Source organism: Salvelinus sp. IW2-2015, linkage group LG33 (assembly GCF_002910315.2).
Source record: "Salvelinus sp. IW2-2015 linkage group LG33, ASM291031v2, whole genome shotgun sequence".
Taxonomy (NCBI): Eukaryota; Metazoa; Chordata; class Actinopteri; order Salmoniformes; family Salmonidae; genus Salvelinus; species Salvelinus sp. IW2-2015.
This window is the reverse complement of record NC_036872.1, coordinates 36,524,958-36,538,983: the sequence shown is the minus strand read 5'-3', so window position 1 is coordinate 36,538,983 and position 14,026 is coordinate 36,524,958. Positions and strand designations below refer to the sequence as shown.

General features: G+C 45.7%; 1 protein-coding gene across 1 annotated transcript in view; it reads left to right on the top strand.

Annotated features, from left to right (window-relative positions):
- LOC111958203 (nitric oxide synthase 1-like) overlaps positions 1–8,631 on the top strand; it is an 86,718-nt gene extending 78,087 nt beyond the window's left edge. The window contains 3 exon segments of the mRNA XM_023979405.2: positions 515–709; positions 4,884–5,002; positions 6,035–8,631. Coding sequence (XP_023835173.1) covers positions 515–709; positions 4,884–5,002; positions 6,035–6,050 — 330 coding nt within the window. The 3' untranslated portion in view covers positions 6,051–8,631.
- Positions 8,632–14,026: the final 5,395 nt, after the last annotated feature.

The following is a 14,026-nucleotide window of genomic DNA, read 5'->3' as shown; positions in this document are numbered from 1 at the left end:
CATTTTGAGTTTAAACATGACACTGTGTCTTTGGCAGTAAAGACACAGCAACATAGACAGAGGCCATGTGGGAGATAAGAAAGTGGATTTCTAAATAAAACGTATGGATATCTCTATCCCTTATCCCTGTGTTTGTCTTTTCCCTTGACGCCACATGAGGCTGCTGAGGGGCTCATAATGATGTCTGGGAACGGAGTAGATGGAATGGAATAAAACACCTGGAAACCATGTGGTTGATGTATTTGATATCATTCCACTAATTCCGCTCCAGTCATTACCACGAGCCTGTTCTCCCCAATTAAGGTGCCATCTACCTCCTGTGCTTGACTCCCACTGTTACTTTCTTCCGGTTGTAAAATACTGTCCTCACACAGGCCACCATGTACGTAGGATTCTAAACAAACCCGATGCTCCATCGCTACAATCTGTTTGTTGCCTTCCACTCTCTTTGACCCTGTAGCTCTCTCCATCTGATTGATTAAATCCCTCTTTCTCCTGTCGCTCTCTGACACAGACATATGTGCAGGATGTGCTTTGTGAGCAGCTATCGGAGACTGTGTACCAGTGCCTGAAGGAAGAGGGAGGACACATCTACGTGTGTGGGGACGTGGGTATGGCCGGGGACGTCCTCAAGACCGTCCAGCAGATTATCAAACTGCAGGGAAACATGACACTGGAGGACGCAGGGTTCTACATCAGCAAACTCAGAGTAAGGACAACGGGCGTCGCTATCCTGAACACTAAACTAACTAACCTAGCTGACTGACTGAACGACTGACTGAACGACTGAAACATAAAGTACAGAGTAAATGTAAGTCATGTGATTTGGACATTAGCAGATGACACCTTTTTATGGACGGTTTTCAGAATATGACAGACACATTCAGACACGTTCAGGATTTGTTTGGTGGGATTCGAATAAGGTTGTTACATTACCGACTCAAAGAAAGAGAAACCAAAAACGCACGTTTCAAAGATTTGAATAAGCAAAATGGGTAAAGACCACCAGACAACCAACTGTACAGACTATCAATACTGTACATGAAAGACTGGAATCAAAGATCCACATGAGCAGAATGGCTGGATCACTATTGACTAAACAGAATCAAACTCATTTTTAAATGATAATGATCAACTAAGAAACGGTTTTATCCAAGCCCTGGCTATTGAAAACATGTTTCAAGACGATGCTGGACCGTACTGTACATTGCACTGCACTGTATCCGTCTTCCCTCTGTCCCCACCGATCACAATGTATCTGTCCTTCCCCTCTGTCCCCACCGATCACAATGTATCTGTCCTTCCCCTCTGTCCCCACCGACCCACTGTATCTGTCCTTCCCCTCTGTCCCCCACCGATTCCCACTGTATCTGTCCTTCCCTCTGTCCCCACCGATCTCCACTGTATCTGTCCTTCCCCTCTGTCCCACCGATCCCACTGTATCTGTCTTTCCTCTCTGTCCCCACCGATCCCACTGTATCTGTCCTTCCCCTCTGTCCCACCGATCCCACTGTATCTGTCTTTTCCTCTCTGTTCCCCACCGATCACCAATGTATCCGTCTTCCTCTCTGTCCCCACCGATCCCACTGTATCTGTCCTTCCCCTCTTGTCCCCACCGATCCCACTGTATCTGTCCTTCCCCTCGTTCCCCACCGATCCCACTGTATCTGTCCTTCCCTCTGTCCCCACCGATCCACTGTATCTGTCCTTCCCCTCTGTCCCCACCGATCCCACTGTATCTGTCCTTACCCCTCTGTCCCCACCGATCCCACTGTATCTGTCCTTCCCCTCTGTCCCCACCGATCCCACTGTATCCGTCTTTCCTCTCTGTCCCCACCGATCACAATGTATCTGTCCTTCCCCTCTGTCCCCACCGATCCCACTGTATCTGTCCTTCCCCTCTGTCCCCACCGATCACAATGTATCCGTCTTTCCTCTGTCCCCACCGATCACAATGTATCTGTCCTTCCCCTCTGTCCCACCGATCACAATGTATCTGTCCTTCCCCTCTGTCCCCACCGATCCCACTGTATCCGTCTTTCCTCTCTGTCCCCACACGATCACAATGTATCCGTCTTTCCTCTGTCCCCACGATCACAATGTATCTGTCCTTCCCCTCTGTCCCCACCGATCACAATGTATCTGTCCTTCCCCTCTGTCCCCACCGATCACAATGTATCTGTCCTTCCCCTCTGTCCCCACCGATCCCACTGTATCTGTCTTTCCCCTCTGTCCCCACCGATCCCACTGTATCTTTCCTTCCCCTCTGTCTCCCAACGATCACAATGTATCCGTCTTTCCTCTCTGTCCCCACCGATCCACTGTATCCGTCTTTCCTCTCTGTCCCCACCGATCACAATGTATCCGCTCTTTCCTCTGTCCCACCGATCACAATGTATCTGTCCTCCCCTCTGTCCCCACCGATCACACTGTATCTGTCCTTCCCCCTGTCCCCACGATCACAATGTATCTGTCCTTCCCCTCTGTCCCCACCGATCACAATGTATCTGTCCTTCCCCTCTGTCCCCACCGTCACAATGTATCTGTCCTTCCCCTCTGTCCCCACCGATCACAATGTATCTGTCCTTCCCCTCTGTCCCACCGATCACAATGTATCTGTCCTTCCCCTCTGTCCCACCGATCCCACTGTATCTGTCCTTCCCTCTGTCCCCACCGATCCCACTGTATCCGTCTTTCCTCTCTGTCCCCACCGATCACATGTATCTGTCCTTCCCTCTGTCCCCACCGATCCACATGTATCTGTCCTTCCCCTCTGTCCCCACCGATCACAATGTATCTGTCCTTCCCCTCTGTCCCCACCGATCACAATGTATCTGTCCTTCCCCTCTGTCCCCACCGATCACAATGTATCTGTCCTTCCCCTCTGTCCCCACCGATCCCACTGTATCTGTCCTTCCCCTCTGTCCCCACCGATCCCACTGTATCCGTCTTTCCTCTCTGTCCCCACCGATCCCACTGTATCTGTCCTTCCTCTCTGTCCCCACCGATCACAATGTATCTGTCCTTCCCCTCTGTCCCCACCGATCACAATGTATCTGTCCTTTCCCCTCTGTTCCCACCGATCACAATGGATCTGTCCTTCCCCTCTGTCCCCACCGATCACAATGTATCTGTCCTTCCCCTCTGTCCCCACCGATCCACTGTATCCGTCTTTCCTCTGTCCCCACCGATCCCACTGTATCTGTCCTTCCCCTCTGTCCCACCGATCACAATGTATCTGTCCTTCCCCTCTGTCCCCACCGATCCCACTGTATCCGTCTTTCCTCTGTCCCCACCGATCCACTGTATCTGTCCTTCCCCTCTGTCCCCACCGATCCCACTGTATCCGTCTTTCCTCTGTCCCCACCGATCCCACTGTATCTGTCCTTCCCCTCTGTCCCCACCGATCCCACTGTATCCGTCTTTCCTCTGTCCCCACCGATCACAATGTATCCGTCTTTCCCTCTGTCCCACCGATCCCACTGTATCGTCCTTCCCCTTGTCCCCACCGATCACAATGTATCTGTCCTTCCCCTCTGTCCCCACCGATCACAATGTATCTGTCCTTCCCCTCTGTCCCCACCGATCCCACTGTATCCGTCTTTCCCCTCTGTCCCCACCGATCACAATGTATCCGTCTTTCCTCTCTGTCCCACCGATCCCACTGTATCCGTCTTTCCCCTCTGTCCCCACCGATCACAATGTATCCGTCTTTCCTCTCTGTCCCCACCGATCCCACTGTATCCGTCTTTCCCCTCTGTCCCCACCGATCCCACTGTATCTGTCCTTCCCCTCTGTCCCCACCGATCCCACTGTATCCCGTCTTTCCCCTCTGTCCCCACCGATCACAATGTACTGTCCCTTCCCCTCTGTCCCCACGATCACAATGTATCTGTCCTTTCCCCTCTGTCCCCACCGATCCACTGTATCTGTCCTTCCCCTCTGTCCCCACCGATCCCACTGTATCCGTCTTTCCTCTGTCCCCACCGATCCCACTGTATCTTGTCCTTCCCCTCTGTCCCACCGAGTCCCACTGTATCCGTCTTTCCTCTGTCCCCACCGATCCCACTGTATCGTCTTTCCTCTGTCCCACCGATCCCACTGTATCTGTCCTTCCCCTCTGTCCCCACCGATCACACTGTATCTGTTCCTTCCCCTCTGTCCCCACGATCACAATGTATCTGTCCTTCCCCTCTGTCCCCACCGATCACAATGTATCTGTCCCTTCCCCTCTGTCCCCACCGATCACAATGTATCTGTCCTTTCCCTCTGTCCCCACCGATCACAATGTATCTGTTCCTTCCCCTCTGTCCCCACCGATTCACAATGTATCTGTTCCTCCCCTCTGTCCCCACCGATCACAATGTATCTGTCCTTCCTCTCTGTCCCCACCGATCACTGTATCCGTCTTTCCTCTGTTCCCACACGATCACAATGTATTCTGTCCTTCCCCTCTGTCCCCACCGATCCCAATGTATCTGTCCTTCCCTCTGTCCCCACCGGATCACACTGTATCTGTCCTTCCCCTCTGTCCCCACCGATTCACACTGTATCTGTCCTTCCCCTCTGTCCCCACCGGATCACCAATACTGTATCTGCTCCTTCCTCCACCTCTGGTCCCCACCGATCACACTGTATCTGTCCTTCCCCTCTGTCCCCCACCGATCACACTTGTATCTGTCCTTCCCCTCTGTCCCCACCGATCACAATGTATCTGTCCTTCCCCTCTGTCCCCACCGATCACAATGTATCCGTATTTCCTCTCTGTCCCCACCGATCCCACTGTATCTATTTGATCTTCCTGTACTCATCTAACCTCACTTCATCTATGGCGTAATCCTGTGGCCATTTTATTACACACACCTTATCTTCTCTCCTCGCAGGACGAAAACCGCTATCACGAGGACATCTTCGGTGTCACGCTGCGTACGTACGAGGTCACCAACCGGCTGCGTTCGGAATCCATCGCCTACATTGAGGAAAGCAAAAAGGACTCTGACGAGTGAGTCTTTAGTTTACCCCCGCAGCTTTCACTGTGTTCCCCTTTTGTTCGTTCACAGCCACACACTGTCCCTGGGACATCTCTGCTGTTTTTACATACTGTGCCATACTGGTGGGAGGGACCTGCAGGCTGTAGATACACTGGAGATGCAGTCTCTGGTCTGGTTTATGACTGTTTTCAAAATGCAGAATGGGTAACCATAGAAACCAGTTGAAAAGGGATCCAACTCAACCAACCGGATCACAGTGTTAACAAGTGGCTCTGTTGTGTTTTCCATTCACTCCGTATATTTATAATTCCATTCCATTGTTTCGTAAAGGGGCAATCTTCCAACGGTACATCCATTTTTTGCACTATTAAATGAATGAAATACACCCATTGATTCTTGCAGAATATAACTTCAAAATGACTCATGAGCTTAGTTCAACTTTCGTACCCCATCAGAACCAAAAATACAAGCTTGTTTTACTCCATTGTTTGTAAACAATGTAATTGTAAGCAAACACTGTATAGCCTCAAAACATGGTTAAAACAATTTTTATATCATGGATGGTCATAGGCTCTGTCTATGAATTTAAAAGTGGTTACATTTCTCTAGCCCCATCCCTCAGCTTTTGACCGAAACAGTGGAGGGTGGCATTTTGTTGTTGTCTGAACTGCGGATTGCGCCTTTAAAGATAATAGCCTCCTTTTTATACATTTGTCATATGAATTAAGAAATAAGTCTGGTTTGCACAATGCCTCATTAAAAAGCGGCATAATAATGTATGTGATCAAAGGCCTTGTTACAGAGTGAGCTGGATGAGTAACGCCTCTGTCTGTCTCTCTCTTCCTTCTCCTCCCCTCTGTCTGTCTCTCTCTTCCTTCTCCTCCTCTCTGTCTGTCTCTCTCTTCCTTCTCCTCCTCTCTGTCTGTCTCTCTCTTCCTTCTCCTCCTCTCTGTCTCTCTCTTCCTTCTCCTCCCCTCTGTCTGTCTCTCTCTTCCTTCTCCTCCCCTCTGTCTGTCTCTCTCTTCCTTCTCCTCCTCTCTCAGGGTGTTCTGCTCGTAGAACCGTAAGTGGGGTTCTGATGTGGACCAATCGGAAGGGCCGTACGCCGCAGGGGGGCGGGGAAACGAGTGACAGACACTACAGCTGATCGAGAATACTGTGCCAAGTTTTGTACTGTAAAAAATGTTTGTTCTTTTTATATACCAGTTCAGCTTCATCATGGTCAGGCTCTGCACTTAGTCTGTAGCAAGGTTTGAAACATTTTGTTTTTTTAGAATTTTGAGATGCGTTTTCTTGTTTATTTTCCGAAATTGATTACTTTCTGATTTCATTATGCATCATAATGTGTACCTAGTATTATACCAGCCTCTTTGTTGATGCATGAGCAAGATGAGAATATTGGTACATAAATATACTGTTAGCTATTTAATGTTAGAATCAAACCCCTTTGCTAAAGTTTTATATTTGCAGGACTACTTATGGTAAACAAGGTCACAATGCTTTGATTGGAGATTCAGTCTAAGGTCCATTCCCAACCAACTGAATCTAATGCATTTCAACATATACTGTACAAGGCTGAAATGTTGTCAGTCTGAGCTGGTCTACCCTGTTTTGGTGTGAATTCTTTTTTTTGAAAGGGAGAGAAAAAAAATACATAAATGGGTGCAGTGAAGAACTATGAACCAGATTTGCTTGACAGTCCATCAAAATGCATTTGTTTCTCTGTCTCTCCGCCTGGCTGTCAGAGTAGCAGCGTTTTCTCCCTATTTTGTGGTCTGATTTCCAACAGGAACTGCATTAAAATGTGGACGAAAGCTGTTGCAATGTTTGAAATGTCATGCCGTGGGAGAGCCTATGCATGTGTATCTTCTGTATACATTCATAGCCAATATTTAACAATTACACACAAAAACCAATGCTTATAATCTAGAAGGCTCTGCATCTTCTAAATGGTATACAATATTATCAAGGGGGAAAAAACCTATGGCACATATCTCTGGCTGACTTCCTATTTATTCGCTAAGACCAAATGCTGAGGTATTGGGGTGCTGTCTGATAGCTTTGAAATAACTTCATATATGGTACATATTTCCAATGGTAACTGAGTGAGGAAAGGAGTCATGATTTTAAGTGAATCAAGAGGTTGGGTTGCTTTACTTTGTTTGCTGTCCTTGACCAACCATTACCAGAGACGGAAAAGGAAGCGAGACATCTAACTCGCTCCTTTTTTCTGGTTCATATACAGTCAATGAACTAAGCAGACCAGACCCAGCTGCTAATTCATTGGTGCCTATGGGAGAGCCACCACTTAATCAGACCGTAACTGTGAAAGAAAAATGATATGATAAACGGCCTAAGTGGGACATCTTCATTTAACCATGTAACCAGAGTTTTATATATGGCGACATGTACAGTAACTATCAATGTAGAGGAACCCCTGTTTGAGCATAGTGTCTTTCTCATCCCCATGTACAGTAACTATCAATGTAGAGGAACCCCTGTTTGAGCATAGTGTCTTTCTCATCCCCATGTACAGTAACTATCAATGTAGAGGAACCCCTGTTTGAGCATAGTGTCTTTCTCATCCCCATGTACAGTAACTATCAATGTAGAGGAACCCCTGTTTGAGCATAGTGTCTTTCTCATCCCCATGTACAGTAACTATCAATGTAGAGGAACCCCTGTTTGAGCATAGTGTCTTTCTCATCCCCATGTACAGTAACTATCAATGTAGAGGAACCCCTGTTTGAGCATAGTGTCTTTCTCATCCCCATGTCATCAGATCTGAAATAAATAGCGGAAATCTTGAATAGCAGATCTTGAATAGCAGATCTTGAATAGCAGATCTTGAATAGCAGATCTTGAATAGCAGATCTTGAATAGCTAGGTTTGAGCGATTAACCGACATTTCCAATTTCGGGGAGTTATTAAACAACTAATTGACCGACGTCTGTTTAATTACTTGAATTCCATTTAGTTTTGTTTGTTTTGTGAAACCACCGTGCCGTTTCTCTAAAGAGACAATTCAAAACCTTCGCGAGAGAAATCTGAGAAATCAAGTCAAGAACTACACTGAACAAAAATATAAACACAACATGTAAAGTGTTGATCCCATGAGCTGAAATTAAAGATCCCAGAAATGTTCCATACTCACAAAACGCTTATTTCTCTCAAATGTTGTGCACAAATTTGTTTACATCCCTGTTGGTGAGCGTTTCTCCTTTGCCCAAGATAATAATTATCTCTCTCTCTCTCTCTCTCTCTCTCTCTTTCTCTCTATCTCTCTCTCTCTTTCTCTCTCTTTCACTCTATCTCTCTCTCTCTCTGCATTTTCAAGAAATAAATAATTAGATCATTACTTTTGGTTGTTGTCATGGCAATCCAACTAAGTAGAGTTCACTTCATTGTAAAAGAAGGTTGAGGATGATATCTTAATAAAAATTAAATGTATGATATTCATCCTTTGTCAAAGCACTGCGTTTACCTTAATTTTCCCACTTTAGGCAAAAGGTAATTAAACAGCCTTTTCAATGAGCATTATGTGAAGGCCATTTAGCAGGGCTGATCTGAGTAATCCTGTTTACATTCTAAACATGTCATTGACATTTGTTTGTGATAAAGAATATATTTCCAATGGTCACCAACTCTGCAGTTACTTGTGTTTTTTCTTTCTTTCTTCCTTTATTTCTTAGCTTCTTATGCTTGCCTGCTCTCTTTCTTTAGTATTTCCTTTGTTTGCAAACTAAAATGGCCGCAAGCATGATTGAAACGTAATGGATTTCTTTTATCTGAGTCTCTCTGCTACTTACTGGCGCATATAGATTAAGCTTTTAACGGATAACTTTCTGTTTATATTTGGGGAGAATTAGGCAACTCTGTTCATTGTTCCTATTGCTGAATGTCTTTGTTCTTCCCAAGAACTACAAGTACTTTTGCTTTTTGTTTTTAAGCGTATTTGAGATTATTTGTAAAATGAAAGCGCTATATAAAATAAATATTATAAAATAATGAATTAATATATGATTATTTGTTTACTTGAGGGCCGCTAAAACTCTGTGATGTAAAATGTGCAACAACAAAACAATATACAGTACCAGTCAAAAGTTAGGACACACCTACTCCTTCCAGGGTTTTTGTAGTTTTACTATTTTCTACATTGAAGAATAGTAGTGAAGACATCAAAGCCATATATTCCATATGTTCCATAACACATATGGAATATGTACAGTATATATATTAATTTAACCTTTTTTTTAACTAGGCAAGTCAGACAAATTATTATTTACAATGTCAGCCTACCCCAGCCAAACCCAGATGATGCTGGGCCAATTGTGCGCCACCCTATGGGACTCCCAATCACGTCTGGATGTGATACAGCCTGGATTCGAACCAGGGACTGTAGTGACACCTCTTGCACTGAGATGCAATGCTTGAGACTGCTTCGCCACTCGGGAGCCCTTATTACGTAGTAACCAAAAAAGTGTTAACAAATCAAAATGTATTTTATATTTGAGATTCTTCAAAGTAGCCACCCTTTGCCTTGATTACATCTTTGAAAACTCTTGGCGTTCTCTCAACCAGCTTCATGAGGTAGTCACCTGGAATGCATTTCAATTAACAGGTGTGCCTTGTTAAAAGTTAATTTGTGGAATTTCTTTCCTTTTTAATGCATTTGAGCCCATCAGTTGTTTTATGACAAGGTAGGGGTGGTATACAGAAGATAGCCCTATTTGGTAAAAGACCAAGTCCATATTATGGCAAGAACAGCTCAAATAAGCAAAGAGAAACGAGTCCATCATTACTTTGAGACATGAAGGTCAGTCAATGCAGAACATTTCAAGAACTTTGAAAGTTTCTTTGAGTGCAGTCGCAAAAACCATCAAGCGCTATGATGAAACTGGTTCTCATGAGAACCACCACAGGAATGGAAGACCCAGAGTTAACTCTGCTGCAGAGGATACGTTCATTAGAGTTACCAGCCTCAGAAATTGCAACCCAAATAAATGCTTGACAGAGTTCCAGTAACAGACACATCTCAACATCAACTGTTCAGAGGAGACAGTGTGAATCAGGCCTTCATGGTCGAATTGCTGCAAAGAAACCACTTATAAAGGATATCAATAAGAAGAAGAGACTTACTTGGGCCAAGAAACACGAGCAATGGACATTAGACCGATGGAAATCTGTCCTTTGGTCTGATGAGTCCAAATTTGAGATTTTTGTTTCCAACCGCCGTGTCTTTGTGAGACGCAGAGTAGGTGAACAGATGATCTCCATATGTTTGGTTCCCACCGTGAAGCATGGAGGAGGAGGTGCGATGGTGTGGGGGTGCTTGCTGGTGACACTGTCAGTGATTTATTTAGAATACAAGGCACACTTCATCAGCATGTCTACCACAGCATTCTGCAGCAATATGCCATCCCATCTGGTTTGGAGAGCGATGGAGCGTAATGGAGTGCTGCATCAGATGACCTGGCCTTCACAATCACCCGACCTCAACCCATTTGAGATGGTTTGGGATGAGTTGGACCACAGAGTGAAGGAAAAGCAGCTAACAAGTGCTAAGCATTGACTGTTGGAAAATAATTCCTCATTAAGCTGGTTGAGAGAATGCCAAGAGTGTGCAAAGCTATCATCAAGTCAAAGGGTGGTTAATTTGAAGAATATAAAATACAAAATATATTTTGACTTGTGTTAACAATCGTTTGGTTACTACGTGATCCCATATGTGTTATTTCATAGTTTTGATGTCTTCACTGTTATTCTAAAATGTAGAAAATAATTTAAAAAATTAAGAAAAACCCTTGAATAAGTCGGTGTGTCCAAACTTTTGACTGGTACTGTATGTGAATACAGTCTATATATAATATATACAAATAAGAAAAATATTAAACTGAACTATTTGAACCAACTTTTTCTAAGAATGTATTTTGTTTATATAAATTGATATTATTTGTCTTTTCTGCTTGGTAAAAAGAAGAACACATAAGAAAACAAGCCAGGTTCATGGTCTCCCTGATATCCTTTATGTAAGAGAAAAACAGCAGCACTATATGAATGCATGATGTTCTGTAGCTACTGCTCTATGTCCTCTTGTAAAAATCTCTGGCTACTTAACAGCACTGTGTCAACGACTACGACTAATGTGACTCAGTCCATCCATCCACAGTGTGACGGGACAGACGGTCAATGTGCTTAAGGGGTTTCTGTGTTTGTATCACTGCTGCTGCACTCCCAACAACCCAAACAGCCTCTGCTATGACCCTTAGTGTGGAATTTATCAGCCTTGACGGTTTGCATTTTAATGCATACTGCAAGGGCCTTGGCATTTACTTAATAAAACAAAATGTACAGTATGTCAATCCCATGTTTGTTGTCTTTTCTTGTGTGTTTAAACTGTCATGGGATTTTAAATGAGTGGGACGTGGGTAGTGGAGTTTAAGGTCAATATGGATTGTTGTTGATGAGTGTTGCCTGCACTTTTCAAAGATCAAAAAGCTATAGGAGATATATTGTATACACTTCACATGTCCTGTGTCTTTCCTGTATTGAACTGATTAGAGTTACTGCAAACAAGCCAGCTCTGTGCACTTCCTGCTCTTGTTGTCATTCTCAAAGCCTTCACAACAGGACTCAGAGGTACAATTCAGGCACTGAGATACAATGTGTAGGCGGTGGCACTCAGCTACAGATACAACCCAGCACCATGGAAATCTAACAACAAAGTCATTCAGCCAAACATTAAACCAGCCCCCGTGTCCTCACCCTCCTGTGGATTGGTGGGTGTGAGCCAGAGTGAAAAGCCTACAGCTTCCTAATTAGCATGCCAGTCAATAGTTTTATGAGGTTGACCTTCCTATTGAGCAAGATACACTACATGATTAAAAGTATGTGGACACCTGCTCGTTGAACATCACATTCCAAAATCATGGGCATTAATATGGAGTTCGTCCCCCCTTTGCTGCTATAACAGACTGCACTGTTGGAACATTGCTGAGGGGACTTGCTTACAGTCAGCCACAAGAGCATTAGTGATGTTGGGCGATTAGGCCTGGCTCGCAGTCGGCGTTCCAAATCGTCCCAAAGGTGTCCGATGGGGTTGAGGTCAGGGCTCTGTAAAGTTCTTCCACACCAATCTCGAAAAACGATTTCTGTATGGACCTCGCTTTGTGCATGGGGGCATTGTCATGTTGAAACAGGAAAGGGCCTTCCCCAAACTGTTGCCACAAAGTTGGAAGCACAGAATCGTTCTAGAATATCATTGTATGCTGTGGCGTTAAAATTTCCCTTCACTGGAACTAAGGGGCCCGAACCATGAAAAATAGCCCCAGATCATTATTCCTCCACCAAACTTTACAGTTGGCACTATGCATTTAGGCAGCCATCAAACCCAGATTCGTCTGTTGGTCTGCCAGATGATGAAGCGTGATTCATCACTCCAGAGAACGCGTTTCCACTGCTCCAGAGGCCAATGGCGGCAAGCTTTACAACACTCCAGCTGACGCTTGGCATTGCACATGGTGATCTTAGGCTTGTGTGCAGCTGCTCGGCCATGAAAACCCATCTCATGAAGCTCCTGACGAACAGTTATTGTGCTGACGTTGCTTCCAGAGGCAGTTTGGAACTCGGTAGTGAGTGTTGCAACTGAGGACAGACGGTCCCGTTCTGTGAGCTTGTGTGGCCTACCACTTCGTGGCTGAGCCGTTGTTGCTACTCACAATAACAGCACTTACAGTTGTCCGGGGCAGCTCTTGCAGGGCAGAAATTTGACGAACTGACTTGTTGGGAAGGTGGCATCCTGGGACGGTGCCACATTGAAAGTCACTGAACTCTTCAGTAAGACCATTCTACTGCTAATGTTTGTCTATGGAGAATGCATGGTTGTGTGGTCGATTTTATACACCTTTCAGCAAAGGGAGTGGCTGAAATAGCCGAATCCACTAATTTGAAGCCCACATACTTTTGAATATATAATGTAGGTTGGGGAAGCAGTCAGTGGAGCACAGGAGAAAAGCAGGAAGTCCACTACACTGATTTCATCCTGTCACTTTATCATTCTAACCAACATTGAACCTATATCATCAGCACACAAAAAAGCACACTCAGATATAGCTTAACTATCTGTTTGTAAGTTTAAAAGGAAACAGAAAAAGGTAGAAAATTATCCCTTTGGGTAATAAAAATAGATTGTGGTAGAACCATGGTAGTTAGGAAGAAGTTGGCCAAAGAGTCCCTGCTGCCGTCCGTACTGGAGATGATTGGCACCCGGCGAGAGAGAGCGAGAGAGAGAAGAGAGAGGGGGGGGAGAGCGGGAGAGAGAGGAGACGAGAGAGAGAGAGGAGAGAGAGGAGCGAGAGAGCGAGAGAGAGGAGGAGCAGAAGAGCGAGAGAGAGAGGAGAGAGAGAGAGAGAGAGGAGATAGAGAGAAGAGAGAGAGAGAGAGAGAGAGAGAGAAGAGCAGGAGAGAGCGAGCAAGAGCGAGAGAGAGAGAGAGAGAGAGAGAGGAGCGAGAGAGAGAGCGAGGAGAGAGAGAGAGCGAGAGAGAGCGAGAGCGAGCGAGAGAGAGAGCCAGGAAGAAGAGAGACGAGAGCGGAGAGAGAGAGAGAGACGAGGAGAGAGAGAGGGCAGAGAGAGGAGAGAAGAGAGCAGAGAGCGAGGAGAGCGACGGAGAGAGACGGAGAGAGAGAGAGAGAGAGAGAGAGAAGAGAGAGAGACGAGAGCGAGAGAGAGAGAGCGAGAGAGGAGAGCGAGAGAGAGGCGAGAGAAGAGAGCAAGAGCTGAGAGCGAGAGAGAGAGAGAGCGAGAGAGGAGAGCGATGAGCGAGAGAGGAGAGAGCGAGAGAGGACGGAGGGCGAGAGAGAGACGAGCGAGAGCAAAGAGCGAAAGAGGAAGAGAGAGAAGAGAGAGAGAGAGAGATGAGAAGCAGAGAGAGATGAGCGAGCGCAGAAACGAGAGAGAGAGAAGAGGGAGAGAGAGAGAGAGAGAGAGAGAGAGAGAGCAGCTGCGTGGGATAGGGAGCCGACCACCCAGCAGACC